At 35.7% G+C, this 19,081-nt stretch overlaps 1 protein-coding gene across 9 annotated transcripts in view; it reads left to right on the plus strand.

Moving 5' to 3' along the window:
- PPP1R12B (protein phosphatase 1 regulatory subunit 12B) overlaps positions 1-19,081 on the plus strand; it is a 111,363-nt gene that overhangs the window by 70,740 nt on the left and 21,542 nt on the right. For 4 of the 9 annotated variants that reach the window (XM_058175393.1, XM_058175395.1, XM_058175398.1 and 1 more), the window contains 4 exons: positions 15,180-15,196; positions 15,985-16,120; positions 17,295-17,399; positions 17,610-17,663. In XM_058175393.1, the coding sequence (XP_058031376.1) occupies positions 15,180-15,196; positions 15,985-16,120; positions 17,295-17,399; positions 17,610-17,663 (312 nt within the window). Of the gene's footprint in view, positions 1-40; positions 811-15,179; positions 15,197-15,984; positions 16,121-17,294; positions 17,400-17,609; positions 17,664-19,081 lie in introns of those variants that run through there. The other 5 variants (XM_058175394.1, XM_058175396.1, XM_058175406.1 and 2 more) reach the window with 4 other exon arrangements.

Below are 19,081 nucleotides of genomic sequence, written 5' to 3' on the forward strand. Positions count from 1 at the left end.
CCAAGTTGAAAGTGAATCTATGCCTTTGGCTTTCCTCCAGCATTCCTCACTGAGCAAGTAAGAATTTGGAATGTCAGAAAATAGCAAAAGGGGAGGGAAGATACAAGTGTGTGAAGGCGTTCCTGATTTGGAGGACGGAACAAAACACAGCTTCATCTGGATTGCCCTTTTCTGAAGCAGCATTCCTTCCTTATTTGTACTTTCTCACTGATGATGCAGCTCGGTTCCAGCAATGAAGATCTGCCTCATAAATGCTGTGGATTAAAAATGCACTTCATGGAACTCTCTTCCTAGCTGGACAAATGACCAGTCTTTAGGGTTTGTCGTTTTTGTGATCAGATTTCTTTTGTTTTTGATTATCTGGAAACATCCTGGCTTTGCTATATGGAAACTGTTGTTTAGCAAGAAATATTTTGGAAAATCTGAGGACTGATTTAGTTTTGAGGTTGGCTCTGTACGATTACAGAAGCTCCCTGGTTTTATCTTGCCATGATTAAAGAATTATGGAATACTGCTGACTGTAATATATATTTTTACAAGCATTATCTGGATGCTTAGAAACTTAAAACTTTGAAGAATGGATAAAACACTGTAACTGTCAAACCAGTTTCTTCTTACTTTAGACATCACTATACATCTTCAGCCAGAGACAGAGGAGTACTATCTTATTGCTACTGAAAGTTGCCTTGCTACCACCCTGAATGGACCATGTCTTCCTTGTATACCAGGAATAAGGAGTATACTCGAAGCAAAAAGTCTCAGTCTGATTCTCCCCCATCATCTCCTTCCCCGATTGCAAAGACCTTCAGAGTAAGCAGTCACTTAATTTCTATGTATTTATTTCAACTTCCTAAGGGCTTGTCTTAATTACACATTACATATCTCTTTCCTAAATGTAGTCTCAGTAGTTTGTTTCTGATCTCAAAGTCTTGGAGTACAGTAAAGCCCTAACAAGGCGCTATGATAGAAGGAGACTTCAATGACATGAAACCTTTTAATTTTATCTGTAGTTACTGCTTCCTATTTCTTCATAAAGATCAGGAATTGCATTAGCTACATATTTTGTACCAGCACATACTTTTTTAAAATAGAAATGAGGCTAAACCTGAACAGCTTGTTAAACTGCTGTGTTTCTCAAGTCCAACATACTTAAATATTTCATTTTAAAGTTTGGTGGTGTATTGATGGAATGATATGATGTGTAATACTCTAAAATAGCCTGGATCTCTCATACAGCAATTGTCATTGTTTCATATTATTTCTTCAAATAACAAGAGTCCCATTTGCAAGTAGGCATTACAGAGAAACTTGAGGACTCAGATTCTTCAGACATTTCCTTGAATTGCTCCTTTTTTGTCTCACAAGTTTAAAAAGAGATGAGGTAATATTAGTTGATCAAAATATTATTCCTACTTTATATCCATTAGGGAATACTGAACAGTTTGAAATGTTTCTCTGTAGCAGTGATCAATACAAACTTCCCACAGATATATAGTGTCCATTTTGTCTTATTTTCAAAAGAAAAAAGTAGGAATAGGTATACCAGATTAAAAAGAATTGGCTGTGACAAAAATGGGACAAAGACTGCACTCCTTTAATCTTGGAATGTTATGAACTTTGCTGCCCACCAGGAGTGTTCTACTTGTTGTGATGGCAGAAATCTATGGGCTTCCATGGTGTTGGGGTGAATGAAGGGAATTTTTTGATATGCTGAATCCCAGATCTTCTCATTTTCCCAAATGTGCCCTACAAATTTACTTTACTGCTAAAGAAGATGTGGGCAATTTTCTTTTCATACAGTACAATCACATTATGAAAATTTAAAAACAGTTCTAAAGAATCTAATAAAAGCAAACTAACATATAATATTTATTTTATAATGCTGTGTGATGTATATGTCTACTTCTGTTTGTTTTGCAAATTTGATGGAAATATGAATTACTTTCTTTAACTTCAAGTCATGAAGAATGTATCTCTTGGCTAAGAATTTATCTCTGGAGAAAATAGTACAATAATTGTTAACAATCTTTTTTAAACTTGTAAGATCACATGTTGTTTTTGCTGTTAGTTAATGTCCTCAGGAATTCCTATCCCACTATTTCTGTTACCATGTATTTGTAACTGCTCCGCATTGCTTCTTTGTGCCTCCTTAGTAGTTTTCATTACCTCAGTCCAGCTTTCTGAACTGACCTTGCATTTATTTTCTCATCCCTTTGCACTCAATTTTCTTGCTGTTGTTCTGACCTCTCTTCTTCCCTTCAGTAGCAATATCGAGAGTATTAATATCTTCCAGTTTGAAAAGCAGTGAAATGATGTTATCTATACTCTCTATTCAGTTGATTGCTTAATGAGGCATTTTTTCTTCTTTCAATTAACAGGCTCATCAGCTTTCATTGTTAAGAAAATAAATCAGTCTTTTGCTACACCAAATGGGAAACAAGTTAAAAGGACACCCTTCAGCTACATGCTTATCCTCTTTTTTTTTTTTTTGTAGCTTTCTTGCTTCTCTTCTATATAATTACAACATAGAAGAACTATGTCAATCCTATTTAGACACTTTAAATTTAAAATTAAATTGATTTGCATAATTGCAGAATAAACTTAAATATAAACCAATCATAGATTGGAAAATTGTATAAAATGAACAGGACAGGTAATAATTGCAAGAAACTAAAAATGAATGTCTTTGGTTTGGGGTTTTAGCCCCTTGCTCTTTTTTTTTTTTACTCTTTTTGACTTCCCCAACACACAAATCAATTGACCGTTTACTCTGCTATTATGAATTGATTATGTATCATTAAGCATCGACCCCTAGCGACTTTATAGATTTCCTCCATGATGGTCTATCCTAATCTGGTCTTTCAGATCATTTAATGTTCCACCCATTGCTACTGCAACTGAATCCATCCACCTTATTGCTGATTGTCCTGTTTCCTTCTACTTTTCCCGCCATTAGGGTCTTTTCCAGAGAGCTGAGTCTTTGAATAATGTATCCAAAGTAGAATAATTTGTGACTAGTCATTTATGCCTTCATGAGATTTAACTTGATTGTATCTTTAGTTTTGCCTTTTAGCTCTGTTCAATTGCTTGAGTCACCTGAAGCTATTTGCTCTAGGACTGTATTTCTGCAATGTATCTCATCTTTTAAATTTTATGGGGTTGGTAGATGGGGAGACATTTCTTTCAGCACTTTATTTAGATTAGGGCCAGTGTAGATAGCAGCATCTATCCTGTTTCCCCCAAAATAAGACATCCCCTGATAATAAGCCCAACTGGGCTTTTGAGCGCATGGCAATAAGGCCAAGCACTCATTTCAGGGTTCAAAAAAAATATAAGACAGGATTTTATTTTGGGGGAAACACGACAACTGACTTTGGCTAATCATGAAAGCTGAGCAGGGTCTATTCTGATTAGTATTTAGATGTAGTACTAGATGAGAATTTCATTAGCAACTAGAATGTTAAAAAGAAACCTCCCAGAAGACAATGGTAAACCACTTCCATATTGTTGCCAAGCTCTGGCGCCTACAGCAACACCAAAAAATTAAAACAGGCTGATGCATTCTGGAAATCCAAAAACGGAACTATAAAAACTATAATGACCATTCAATACTACAGAATATATTACTGTTCAAGACTTAAGGCATAAGGGCAAACAAATAAGGAGCAATTGACAGTTTATTGGGAACATGCCCAAAGAATATCTGAAATTAACATACAGAGCAATCAAATAAAAAGGAGTTTATCTGTGACAATTTAGCAGATTATTCAGTGCAATGAGAGGCAGGGAATTGCGAGAGCAACATATTTGTTTCTAAAGCCATTATTTCATAAGATGAAATAATGGCTTTAGAAAGTAACACATTCAAATTACTGAGAGAAAGATGAACCAGAAGTTCAGAGAGTGTCAGTGGAAATGATTTATTTTGCATTGTTCAGCTGTAGAAGGAAAAAGCAAACAACAAACTTTCAGAAACATTTCACAACAAAGAAAACCAGAATTTTAGTATTTTCATACCGTAGAAAAATCCATTAAGAAGCAAAGACTAAAGTTTTACTGATAGACATGAAATGAAGCAATAAATCAAGATTTGTAGGTCTGGGATTTGGGATTCAATTTAGTACGTTTAAAGTGAAATAGCCTATCCCAGGCATCTAGTGGGCCCTTTTTGGCTGCAGAGAGAATTTAGATTTTTTTCTAGAGATTTTCATACACAGTTCAGTTGAGGCCTTGGTCACCACTTGGAAGAAGGCTATGACAACAGATTGTCCTGAGGATTGTTTCTGTGCACAGATTCTGTGAGGTCCCCTGGTTTTCAGAGGGCCTAGAAGAGAATCAATCATGAATGCCATTGACATTCTACAGGCAGCAAATCCAAACAGATGCAAGTACAAGTAGTCATTTCTTAACCATCTGTTCAGTGACCATTCAAAGCACTTAACAAATGGTATTTAGGATTGGTCTTTGACTGACTATGACTGTTGAATCATCACTGTGTTCACATGATCAAAATGTAGGTGCTTGGCATTTACAGTTGCCTCCACTCCTTTTTCAACTCCCTCCACTGCCCATCTCCCCCATTTCTGACATTTTGGCCAGAGTACCATCCTGTACTCTGACCTGCATTCTGCCACCCTTCTTTCCACCGTCAGGAATGCCCTTTGCCATTTTTGTCCCACTGCTGACAAAGTGCACCCAGCCAAAGCAGCTGCTGAATACATATGTCCACCACATGGTCAACAAGTGCTTCAGGCTGGTGTGCCTCGTCAGCTGAGGGAGGAAAAAGATGGTGAAGGGCAGCTTGGGACAGCAGCAGTGGCCCAGTGCAGGATGGCTAGAGTGGTGGAGAGCAAGGTGGCCAAAAATGCAGAGATGTGGAAATAAGTGGTTGACAGAAATTGAAGCACAGTAGGGTAGGGCAAAGTAGAAAAAGTATGAGGTTCTCTTCTAACAACAACAACCGGGAAATGATTATTGGAAATTCCATCGCTACATGGTCTAGTCATGTGATGTTTTACTTAATGGCTGCTTCACTTAGCAACAAAAATTATGATCCCAATTAAGGTTGTTAAGTGAAGACTGCCTGTAAGAACTTTTGTTGGAATCTTGCTTGTGGGAAAATGGGCAATGAAAAGAGTTTATTTCCCATCTTACTATGTCTTTGAGTGTCAGCCAGCAGGCCCTTCTGGCTCAGGAAGAATTGGTGGAGCAATTACAAGTTTACTGTGGAGCTTTTCTCATCATTTGGTGAAGTTGCTCAATTTCACTCTTACATTTGAATCCTGTGGAGGTGACTGAAGCACAGTCTTCTAGAATGAGTTCAAGTCTGTTAGTCTTGAGGAAGTAGAATAGAATAGAATAGAATAGAATAGAATAGAATAGAATAGAATAGAATAGAATAGAATAGAATAGAATAGAATAGAATAGAATTTTATTGGCCAAGTGTGATTGGACACACAAGGAATTTGTCTTGGTGCATATGCTCTCAGTGTACATAAAAGAAAAGATACGTTCATCAAGGTACAACATTTACAACACAATTGATGGTCAATATATCAATATAAATCATAAGGATTGCCAGCAACAAGTTATAGTCATACAGTCATAAGTGGAAAGAGATTGGTGATGGGAACTATGAGAAGATTAATAGTAGTGCAGATTCGGTAAATAGTCTGACAGTGTTGAGGGAATTATTTGTTTAGCAGAGTGATGGCCTTCGGAAAAAACTGTTCTTGTGTCTAGTTGTTCTGGTGTGCAGTGCTCTATAGCGTCGTTTTGAGGGTAGGAGTTGAAACAGTTTATGTCCAGGATGCGAGGGGTCTGTAAATATTTTCACGGCCCTCTTCTTGATTCGTGCAGTATACAGGTCCTCAATGGAAGGCAGGTTGGTAGCAATTATTTTTTCTGCAGTTCTAATTATCCTCTGAAGTCTGTGTTTTTCTTGTTGGGTTGCAGAACCGAACCAGACAGTTATAGAGGTGCAAATGACAGACTCAATAATTCCTCTGTAGAATTGGATCAGCAGCTCCTTGGGCAGTTTGAGCTTACTGAGTTGGCGCAGAAAGAACATTCTTTGTTGTCCTTTTTTAATGATGTTTTTGATGTTAGCTGTCCATTTGAGATCTTGCGATATGATAGAACCTAGAAATTTAAAGGTTTCTACTGTTGATACTGTGTTGTCAAGTATTGTGAGAGGTGGAAGTATGGAAGGGTTTCTCCTAAAGTCTACCACCATTTCTACGGTTTTGAGTGTGTTCAGTTCCAGATTGTTTTGGTTGCACCACAAGGCTAGTCGTTTGACCTCTCGTCTATATGCGGATTCGTCATTGTCTCGAATGAGACCAATCACTGTTGTATCATCTGCGAACTTCAGTAGCTTAACAGATGGATCGTTGGAGATGCAGTCATTGGCATACAGAGAGAAGTGGGGAGAGCACACAGCCTTGGGGGGACCCTGTGCTAATTGTACAGGTATTTGATGTGATCTTGCTTAGCTTCACCTGCTGCTTCCTGTTTGTTAGGAAGCTTGTGATCCACTTACAAGTCTGTTCCGGTACCTGTAGCTGGTTTAGCTTAGTTAGAAGAATATCTGGAATTTTGGTATTGAATGCTGAACTAAAGTCTACAAAAAGAACCCTTGCATAGGTCTTTGGAGACTCAAGATGTTGTAGGATGTAGTGCAGAGCCAAATTAACAGCATCATCTGTTGATCTATTTGCTCGGTATGCAAATTGCAAGGGGTCTAACAGCGGATCCATGATGGTTTTCAAGGTGGAAAGCACTAGCCTTTCAAAGGTTTTCATGACTACAGATGTTAAAGCAACTGGTCTGTAGTCATTCAGTTCCAGGGACTTTGGAGATAGACAGGGACTTTGGAGATATGTGTCTGCCATGTATACAGTATTAGATCCATATCCCTCATGGTTGAATGAGGCCTCCAAGAATCCACATGTGAATGGATCTAAGTGATGATAAATGCCTTTTGGAGGGGTGGGAATGGTTCTGCTAGCTCTGAAATAGATGGTGATATGCCCCTTCTTCAAGAGGTCATCCTTGGATTAAGTTAATCTGGACAATTTTCATCCAGTTTCCCACAATCTCTTCAGTTGGCTTCTAGCTTCAGAGGGCCTTGAAGGAAGCAGATCATCTTTCCAGTTGAGATTCAGACCAGGACATATTACTGAAATGGGTGTCTTGCTTGTTGATGACCTATTGCAAGCTTAGAATGGGAGTGATGCATTAATCCTAGGCCTTCTTGATCCTAGGTGGCCTTTATACCATCAGCCTAACTCATAGTATACCTCTGGATCAATGACTAGGAGTAGTGGAGAACATTTTGTGTTGGTTCTCCTTCTTTGAGGCCCAGTCTGTGTTGGTGGGAGAGGAATTTTTAAGGTTAGCACACACACACACACACACACACCCGCTTTGTGGGCTGTCACAGGGCTCTACCTTCTCCCCACTCCTTTTTTATATCTACATGTAGCCACCGGTTGAGGTCATCCATCAGTACAAGGTGATGTATCACCAATATGCTGATGACACCCAGTTGCAAATGACATCTCTGTTGCCAACTATCTAAGTGAACCTGAGGAGATTATGTCCTAATATCTGATAGTTAGACATGATAAAAGAGGTTGTGACTCAACTCTGCCAAGACTGAGTGGCTATGGATTCTGGATTCCCTGGCTCTGGGAACTAGAGGATTTCCATCTTTAGTTCTGGATAGACTGACACTGCCCTGTTTAGACTTGGTGTACATTTGAGGATTTTCATCGATACACAGCTTCTACTTGAAGAGTAGGTGGGCAACTGTGGCCAAGGAGAACATTCTACAATTGCATCTGGCATGCCACTTGACACTTATTCCTGGACTGGGAGGCCTTGCAATGGTCTCTACATGGGGCGGCCTCTGAAGACCATTCAGAAACTTCAATTGGTCCATAATGCAGCTGTGTAATAGACACAATTCATCATGCCCACATGACACCACCAATCTGCAAGCTGTACTGGTTTACAATAGGCTTCTGGGTGTGATTCAAGATGTGGGTTATTATAGAATATTTGCTGCCAATGTGTTTCCATAGGGGTCATTCTCCAGCTCCCTCTTTTAAACTTTGCCATCTCATGGGATCTAGGAAATACTATATGACTTTTCTGTAACTATCCCTGTGGGAATGATCTTCTCTTTGATATATAACAGGTCCAAATTTTTCTTGCCTTTAGGAAAAGCCATTAAGCTTCTGGCTTCTTCCAAGACATTTGGGTCCAGTTAAATTGAATCCTATTTTTGTTATTTAACTATTATGCTTAGTTGCTATTTTTATATTGTATTGCCTTTTTAATGTTGTATGGATTTTGTTTTCTGTTTGTTCTTGCTATATGGGCCACGAAATCACATAGTTTGAGTTGGGTAGCCGTACAAATCCAATAAGTAAGAAGAAAACAGAATAAAAGTTGGAAGGGACCTTTGAGGTATTTTAGTGTAATCCACTACTCAAACAGGAAACTATATCATTTCAGGCAAATGGTTGTCTAAAAATCTCTTCTTAAAAAGCTCCAATGTTGGAGCATCTATGACTTCTGAAGGTAAACCATTCCACTAGTTAAATGTTCAACAGTCAGGTAATTTCTCTTTATTTCTAGATTGATTCTCTCCTTGATTAGTTTCCATTCATTGTTTCTTGTTCTGCTTTCAGCTACTTTGGAAAATAGGTTGACCCAATTCTTTGTGGTAGCCCCTTAGATATTGGAACACTGCTATCATGTCATCCCTAGTCTTTCTTTTCATTAAACTAGACATACCCAATTCCTGTTCTTCATATGTTTTAGCCTCCAGGCCCCTAATCATCTTTGTTGCTCTTCTCCACACCCTTTCTAGTCTCAATATCTTTTTTATATTGTGCTGACCAAAACTGGACACAGTACTACACCAATTTTGAAATGTAACTTCCCCACTGTTTAATTGTGGCTGATGCATTAAACATGTAGGTTACACACACTGAAATCTAATATATACAAACTAAAGAAAAGTATAAATATTCATGAATCCTTTTTTTTAATGTTTATTGTAGCATTTTCCCGCAAGTGTAGGGTCTGTTTTTTTTTTCAGATCAACTTAAGTGTTGATCTATTTGCGACAGGAATTGACTAACCAACTTGCTACCCGAACTTTCAGTCATAGGTTTTGGTACAAAAGCCAGCCAAGTATTAAATCATAGGCTTAGGTATGGAAGCCAGCTGGATGACTTTGACCCAAAGTCACCCAGGTAACTTTCATACTTAAGGCAGAATTAGAACTTATAGTCTCCTCTTTCTAGCCTGGTACCTTAACCACTAGACCAATCTGGCTCTCAAAATGTTCGTGAACATTTAAGAATCATTAATGGGAACTTGTCTTATTCTTATAATTTACTTTGTATTAAGTGTTTATTTTCTATCACCACTTGTTCCAATTAGTGGTGAAAAGTGTAAAACAGTAAATAGCTTCCATACATAATAGTCATACTACCAGTATTGGAAGATATAACTGAAGAAAGTTGGTTCTTCTAGGTTTCAGAATTGATTATGATTTTTCAATAGCCACCTTATGCTATAATCAACTATATTCCAGTTTTACTCTTGAAATGACAGAACAATGCTAGAACTTGTTTGCTACCTTAAAATTGGTTATCTTCTCTTTTTCTTATCCAAATCCACATTCATAAATATGGTACATTATTGATGTTAAAACCACTTTATATTACTCCCATAAACACCATATTAGAATTACAGTAATATATTTATATGAACAGCTGTTCTGTGTGAGATGAAAGAGCTGTCTGTTCCTGTGCCTAATCATTTGCCCAAGGGAAGGTCAGATGTAAGACACAATAGTAACTATACTAATAATGTTACTTGAAGGCATATATTGAATGCAGTTTCATTTCTAAAAGATGCTGACTACAAAAATCAAGAAGTAAGAGAAGATCTTTAAGGCTTCCTTCCTTTAATCTGTTTAAGAAAAAAGATTCCAACCACTCAGAATTTTCAAAATATTAACATGGGGTCTAGTCCTTCATAGTTACCAGACTTCAACTGTGAACAGAAGAATGATCTTCAGGTCAGGTATATGTTTCCTGTATAATGCATAGCCCTATGCTTGAAAGCAAATGTAAAACAACATACTAAAGAGTTCAGCTGTATGATTGATAATCGTAACATCTGACAACATTTTTCAGCTTTTTTAGTAAAAATGTTCTTTTTAGCTTCAGAAGAGAGAATAAAGACTAAATAAACTAGAACTAATTAAGGAAGGAAACCAGACTCCATTAGTCGAGATTTCTTTTGCTGTATATTTTTACATGCTTATCCTATCCTCAGGGAACAATTTCCAGGTGTGGGCAGCAATTTGGGTGTTGTCTATTTTGCATTTCTCGGATGTTAACACTAAATAGCATTTAAGGGAGAAGGCCCAATTTTCATAGCATGTATGCTTATTGAATTCACGACCCCCAGGAGAACAAAATGGGAAAAATAAGTACAGCTATAACATTGTAATATAAATTTAGATAATTTTATTCATCAGATTTGAATCAGATTATCTAGTTGTTTCTTAAATGTTAAACCCATGTTGGGCTTGATTTATTGGGAATTAAAACTATTAGTTAATGAAGTGCCAATAGAAGTTGAAATTATATAATAAATCATATACTATCACCAGCATAATCAGTAGTAAAAGGTGAAGCTTAGCAAGAAAACATGAGTTGGAAAACCTCAGAAGAAGGAAAAATTGTGCATTAACAATTGTGTACTTAATTGTTCCTTCCTTGATTTTTTCCAATTCATATTTTCCTGCTAAGGTTTACTTTTTATTACTAAAGAAAGAATGTTGTAGAAAAGCTATGACATATTTCATATTTTTTAATGTTTAACTGAAAGGCAGTGTTGAATTAGAAAATAATTTCCCAATAGCAATAAAAATTGCATATTAACGATAAAATAAGAACGTATTTAACCATCTTCCTTTTTTGCTTTAGAGTTTTTCAAGGCTTTCTAAAGTAACACACTAAATTACTTCTTTACTTAAATTACTTAAAATGCATTTAGGGTACACACAAAAATATAACAAGAACTTGAGAAAAAGCAGGTCAACTTGAAAATAGTATTTCTCGAATATGATAACTTTAAGACATATGGATTTCAACTCCCACTATGCTGGCTGGCAAATTCTAGGCAATTTCAACTGTATCAAAAATGAGTATGCCTATTTCCTGTATTGGAGCACAATAGTTGGGCACATTATTTAGAACACTATGGTGCAAAAGAAATTCTGCTACAGAGTATTTTTGTAATCTTTGAACCCAGCTGTTGGAAATTGTACTGGAATCTTTTTTGTTTGCAAAAACATAAATATTAGAGTCTTCTCCTTTCCCTGTTCCTTTTTTGGATTAAGTACTAGTAACAGAAGTAAATGATTGAAGCCAATTTAATTAAGTTTTTTCTTCGGGCGAGGGGAGAGTAAATGGCTATTTATGCCCTAGTTCCTCATTTCAAAATTACATTCTTGTAAAAATTTCAACAACATGCTTTTAATTACACTTATGCCATCTGTGAATGCTTTTGAATTCTAAAAGTAAGTCTGTAGTGCTCCATAATCCTACACATATCTACAATCAAAACGGTATGTTTTTCCTGGCTCTTTACAATCCCTTTGTTGTCAACATTGCAGAATAATTTCCAGTACCTAGCCCTGTTCCTTTTTATTAAAAACAGAAATAAAGGAAGCCCAATGAAACGAAAAAAATACATAGCAATGCAGTTTCATTTGTTCATTTTTTTTATTTCACTACTGCCACAGGCTCACAGTTGGGTCAGCCAAAAAGAATTTGGGAAAATTCTCTCAGGGGCTCTTTTTAGTACTCTGTAGCGCTGTACTCTGTGGCTGAGTTACTGCTTTTAAACTGTTGCTTCGCTTTGATTTTGCGGCAGCTTTCTATCCAGAAAACAAAATATAAACTCACAGTTATTAGCTAAGTGTTTGACACATTCCCTCTCTTTGTTTCCTGTATCTACTCTTACAGAGGGATGTGGAAGACACTAATGTACAAACACATATTGTTTCTGTTATGCTATGCTCTGATTTGTAAGGTTCCCTTTCAACTCTATTAATAGCCTAAATACAGAGAGCGCAATCACATTCTGTACTGATTACAGTTTATGATACAGTCAATGGTAGACTTCTATAATTATGGCAGCCTTGTGTTGTTATCTGTCCTAGTGATTAAAGGTCTCAGGCTAAAAACTGGGGAGAGTGTGACTTCTAGTTCCACTTAGGCACGAAGCCAGCTGGGTAGACTTGGGCAGGTCATTCATTACCTCTCAGACCTAGGAAGGAAGCAATGGTAAACCATTTTTGAAATTTTGTCAAGAAAACTTGTCCACACATTTATCAGAAATTACACCAATTTCAAGGCACCAAAACAAATAAGGAAAGGTCTATTTTCTTTACATAACATTCTAATTGACATACCAAATTAATATTTGCCTTTTTTTTTTTTTGAGAAAACCTGAAAGCAATTTTGCTGGATATAACATACAAGCTACTTTGCAGTTTTGATTAAAATGCATTGCTTAACAATGCTGCATTAAGTTGGCTTTTTTTTTTTCCAAAAAGGGGTCTGAAACATAGAAACTCACTCTTGTCTCAGCTTTAGATTTTAAAAAACTTTATTATGTAATTGTGGTTTATGTGGGATGCAAACAAACCAAGTACTGGTAAGGATTACAAGTACAGAAGAGGTTGGAGCTTTCCAATGGGGACTATAGGAAAGGTCAAATAATTTCCTGTGATTTACTTAGTTTTTTATTCACTTGACTAACTTGGCAAAAGCTGAGTTACAATTCTTTCTGCTTCAGTGAACATAATTCCTGAAAAGTTTGGTCAGCATTATATCTCTTCCTTTAAGAACTTTTTTCATACTGTTTGCTGTAACTGTACCATGCCCTGGTACTGATTTCTCTTTGTACCGCATCTAAATTGTATTGTCATGTAATGCTCAAAAAGTATTTAATTAAAATGTAAAACTGGACATACTTTTTCAGTAAGATACTACTGGGGAAAGATGCCATATCTACTATTCCTCAAACATGGAAGTTATAGATTATACGCACACATACACTCTCACACACTTTTTTTACATTTAGATTTGAATACATGATATGCCTGAGAACAATATACCAACTTTGTCTGCTAGAAAGATTACATTTTTCCTCAGTTTGTCTTTAAAATAAGAGATGTACTGATAGTAGAATAAACAGGAAAGCTGTTGGAAATACAGGATTGTCTTCCTTTCAAGTAAATACAGCCCTTGCGGTGTGCCCCTGTTAAATAGATGAATGCTGCATATTTACACAGAGAAGATACTTCCTTCATAGCAATGTTATTAGAGAAAACTAGCCTGCCTCTGTACTTTGATTGGAATTGTGCCTCCTCTTGACAAATTTTCTGCTTGAAAATATTCTAAGTAAAATCTCCCTAGTGGTGTATGACTAGTGGCTACATGGTCCTATCCATACAATTTTATTCATAACAGAAATCATTTCCTGCTGCAATCTTCCAGAATATTTTTTTTACTTCCCAGTGTAGTTTACAGCTAGAAAGGAATTCTATTGTGGTCTCCCAACCAAGTCCTAACCAGCCTCAGTCCTGCTTAACTTGCAAGTCCAAACAAGGATGGCTAGATGCTATTATTTTGCTTTGTAGAATATAAGTACTTGCATCGTAATACTTTAAGTGGATTGTCTCCATATTTGACATATTATGGAAAAATTTCATTAAAAATAATTTTATTTTGTTAAGCATAATATGAGTTTTCATATACCTCTGTATTTCTCCATTTTTGGCAAAAGAAACTTTGGCCTAAGATACATATAAAATAATGGTAAACTGTATTAAGTTATTCTGAGCAGCAAAACTTGTTAGAGCCATTATCAGAAAAATATCCAAATGTTGGATAATGAAATGTTGATTGCCAGAATTGCTTGTTAAAATAAACATGACTTTTAAAACTGTCATAAAATGAGGTTTTACTTCTAAATAATTTACTTCATAAATTTCAGTTGTGGGTATGAAATTTAGAAAGCTAATGTGGCCTTGAATCTTAAAGCCTAGATTTTCTAGTTTAATTTGTTTTCTAAATTACTCAGTTTATAAAGAAAAATTTGGAGCAGATTCTTCTTTAGTGTCAGTTTTGTAGTATGTAAAGAAATTTTAAAAATTCTATTTCAGAGTTGGGACCAGATAACAGCAGCTGCACATCAGAATCTGATAAACATTACTTAGGTTAATATTAACTGTAGTACATTTTCCATATAAAATAGCGATCATGTGATTTAAGATTGATACTGAAAAAAATGAAATCAAAGTAAATTCTGATTTTTAAAAGATTAAAAAGTGCAATATTAAAGAACTAATAAAATACAAACAGAATCTCAGAATTAATTAGTAAAGATAAAAGGCTGTTTTTCAGTTATTTATATAGTTAAATATGTTTGCATGTGCATAAAGTTCTTTCCTGTAGATAAATGCTCACAGATTTTTCTGTAATCATTTATATAATTAATGTGAAAACAAACCACTTTGTTTGACAAATATACTCTTTTGACAGAATTTCTTTAAGGAAAATTTTTTGTCATTAGACATTAGAACTCCAGAAAGAATAGTGTATTTATCTGAATGTGAATATGTGTTTCACTCTTCTGTAACAAATGACAAATGTCTAAATGTAAGACTGTCTATGCTAGTTAGTCATATAAGAATGAGATTTTAACTTTTTAAAAGATCTTCAGTTCGTACTTCACTTCTGCATTTATTTAATATAAATATGTTTCATATAAATACCTTTCTTTAAAGTTCGTGGTGATACTTTAGTCTAACCAAGGTTATCCTAATGTTGCCAGAAATATCTGCTATTATTGTATATTTAATATATATTTTTAACTTCTAGACTGCAGTATTTTGCAATATTTTTAAATAGTTCAAAAAGTTTCTAGATAAGTTCCAGAGATATTGCCTTGCTGGATTTATGTTATTTGTCACTTACTTTCATAATCGTCATATTTTCAGCTTTCCAGCTTTAATGCTAAAACTATTTATCATTGTTATTGCTAATCTGAGCTTCTTTTATCTCTATTTACAGCATGAAAGACTCTCCAGGTAAGATTTTCAGAATTCATGCTTTTATTAGAGCATACATCTCTCTCTCTCTCTCCCTGTCGCCCGCCCGCCCTCCCCCCCCCTCTCTCTCTGTATTCCATATGAATTGCCTCTTCTTAACTGCTTGTGGAACTGTAGCTAGGAGCCCTAATACAGGTAGTCCTTGACTTACAACAATTCATTTAGTGACCGTTCAAAGTTACAATGGCACTGAAAAAAGTGACCTATGACCTTTTTCACACTTATGGCCTTTGTAACATCTCCATGATCATGTCATCAAAATTCAGATGCTTGGCAAGTGACTCATACTTACGACCGTTGCTGTGTCCTAAAGTCAAGTGATCACCTTTTGCAACCTTTTGACAAGCAAAATCAAGGGGGAAGCCAGATTCCCTTAACTGCAGTGATTACTTAACAATGGTGGCAAGAAAGGTTGCAAAATGAGGCAAAACTCACTTAACAGATGTCTCACTTAACAGAAATGTTGAGCGCCGTTGTGGTCATAAGTTGAGGACTACCTGTATTTGCCTTCAAGACTACCATCTTTTATCTGATCAGCATGGTCACCTCTTATCTGAATTTCTTTGTCTTTCAAATATTATGTTCTTCTGTCAGTTTTTGAATGAACGTTTCTTTCTTTCACTTCTACACCTGCTAGGTTACTTTTAGTATTTGTTTTTCTTTTGTCATTGCATTGGGTATCTCTTCTATAAGATCTTTTTTTTCTTCTGAAGTTGTAAATGGTTTTGAAAGTAAATGAAGCTGTTTTAAACCATATCCAACTTCAGGCTGGATTCAGCAAGTTCAGGCACTGGCACTAGTGATACCTACAGTGATCGACCCTCAGGCCGCACCAGTGCCTACACCAGAAGAGCCGCTCTCAGCAGCAGAACAGAAGATGATAGTAGCAAGGATTATAAAAAGGTGGGCTGTTGCTGAAATTTTTCTTTTCTTTTCCTTTCTTTTCGTTTGAAGCCTCTACCAGGCTTATCTCATTATCTCAATAGCCACATGCCAAGGGGATCAGGTACCATGGGAGGCAGGTGATAAAGAGATTTAAATAGGGAATCAGAACATTAAGAGCTTATTTTCCTCTTAACCTTTCCCAATGCAAAATACAAAATATTTAGCTTACCCACTTGGAGTCTTTGGGAGTTGCAAAAAGGATGTTTGTAGGCCATATCCAGCTCCCACACTACCCTTTTTGTATCAGTAGATAAGATTATCTTGAGCCCTTCTTTAATTCCCGCTGTTTTCTTTTTATCAGTTAATACAAAGCAGTTTCGAATGTAGCTGGAAACCATTCGAGAAGAAGCCAATAGAGTAATACAGATTTAAAGCCCCAATAAAAGACAGAAATAGAAATATATCAAGAAAATGACGTTAAAATCCAGCTTCAAACAAGTTTAATGAAGTGTCTGGACTGTATTACAAATAACTGTATTTGCATTCCTGTGTTTTCCTTTTCCAAGGAGTTGTTGACTTTGATTTTATTTTTATATTTATTTATTTATTTATTTATTTATTTATTTATCTATCTATCTATCTATCTATCTATCTATCTATCTATCTATCTATCTATCTATCTATCAAACACAACAGTATATATAAGTATAAGCATGAAATAACCATACGAATTGGATACAATCATTGGTTCCCTTTGTATGGAATAAGAAAATGTTGGTGTAAAATTTGAATATAATGTCTTATTTTTTATTGAACTTTCCAAGTTGCATTTGAGCATATATTTAGTTTACTTGGAGGATCAATAACCAAAATGGTATATGAAATAATGTGTGACTAATCACTTTAAACTGAATTTTATCTGGTAACGTATAAAGTGTGCTACAAGAAGTACTTTTAGGCCATGCTTTCATTCCACATGAACTAAAAGGATGTGCCTGGAATGATGCAGTTACCTGAAGATGTTGACTGAAAATTAATTGAGCTTGTAATAAAACTTGCTCTTCTAAAGGATCTGAAATAGCAAGTCTTGCAAGCTAGCATTCTCTAATATGTAACCATCTATTTTTCAGTAGATGGAATGTTACCCAATACTGAGGTATAATTCCACTTTTGTTTTGTTTTTTCTGTTTAGCTCTATGAGAGTGCCCTGTCTGAAAATCAGAAACTGAAATCTAAACTGCAAGATGCCCAGGCAGAACTCGCAGATATTAAGTCAAAAATGGACAAACTAACTCAGGTGAAGAAATTCTAGGAAATCAGGGATGTACTGAAAAAAACAAGCAGGAAATTTAAAAAAAAGTTTATTATTGTTGATAAGAGAATGAAAAAACACTGAGTGCAATAATCTATGTATGCTCTGAATTTCTAATAAATACTTGATTGTTGTTTTAAACAATACTGCAAAAATTATTACTTTGTAACAAAGTACTTTGTTTGTTTTAAATAGCAGAAACAGGAGAAAACTTCAGATCGTTCAAGTATGCTTGAGATGGAAAAAAGGGTATGTCTTTATGGGTTTTCAGAATCTATTTGGATTGTATAAATATTTTGAAAACCAAACAGCAAAACAGAAAGATTATTCTTTTCCTAGCAAAAGATTCCAGAAGCATTCAATTATTTTTGGATAATATCTGGCTCCCGAAGTTACTTATTGAATTCTCAAAATATTTCTCAATTGCATCTTAAGCTATTTGGCTGCTCTCTGTAAACTGTTTGGAAATGAAAGCAGCTGAAGAAATTGTTTTCCAGATTTCAGTCTTTTGTTCTATGTTGCCAGCATGGTGTTCTGTCCGATTTTGTGGGAGCATCTTCTACCAATTCACCCTTCTATTCTCCCTTCCTATATGGTGTGACCAATGGCGGAGAAGGAAAAGAGGGACCATTTTTCCATTCTTGTCACTTGACTAGAAGGGGAAACTGATAAAGCCCTAATAAATTTCACCTTGTCCAGAAAAGGTGGGGGAGGGGAAAATCTATCATATCTTTGGCTAATTGGTAAACTTGTAAAAAAAAAAGTTTCATTTTTTCACTGATACAACAGTTAAATTGTTAAAGAAAAGGCCCAGAGTATCACCAGTCCAGCAACCTGATTTGTTGTTTTTTTTGGCTCTTTTTATAGCCTTATTTATAATTGCTAAGGATTTAGACATACTAGGAGCAGGCAGATGAATAAAGTAGAACTTAGGAGGAAAGGAGGTAGAATAAAATTAAGGGGGGTGGGAAATATCAGGTTTCTGGGGGCCAGATAGCCCAGGGTATCCATTGTGTAGAATTTGCCACAGGACACAGTAGCTAATAGGAGTGGAGATGATTGTTTACAATGAAGTGAAATTCAACAAATGAATTTGACAATACCACTTCTAGCAACAAAAGATGCAGTATGCTATGTGTAATGGAATACATGTAATGGAATAGAGTATTTATTGACTTCATTTTGATTTTGAAAACCTGAAGTAAGAATAATTTGTTGTTTCAAAATTGTTAAAAATATGTTGACATACAGCATTAATATCTGATATTCCAATTACTTGAAAGGGTTACTTTTGAGGATAATGGTTTGAAAAAACTTTTTCAGCATACAGGTAGTCCTCGTTTAACAACTATTTAACAACAGCTCTGAAAATTTCAGTTATCATCTGAATTGAAACGTACAACCATCACTCCACAATTTGACTGTTTGGCAATGTGCTCACATTTACAAACATTTGCAGTGTCCTGTGGACACGTGATCACAATTTCTGACTTTTTTTTTGCCAATTTTTGTTGGTTAAGTTGGATTTGCACCCTGGTGACTTGACTTATGATCAGAATTACTTGTCCTAATTGTGGTTGTAAGTCAAGGACTGCCTATTGTTCAGATCTACAGGTAAAACATATACTTCATATACGTTACATAATCATTGTCAAGCCTAATCAGTA

This window comes from Ahaetulla prasina, chromosome 3 (genome assembly GCF_028640845.1).
Source record: "Ahaetulla prasina isolate Xishuangbanna chromosome 3, ASM2864084v1, whole genome shotgun sequence".
Lineage (NCBI taxonomy): Eukaryota > Metazoa > Chordata > Lepidosauria > Squamata > Colubridae > Ahaetulla > Ahaetulla prasina.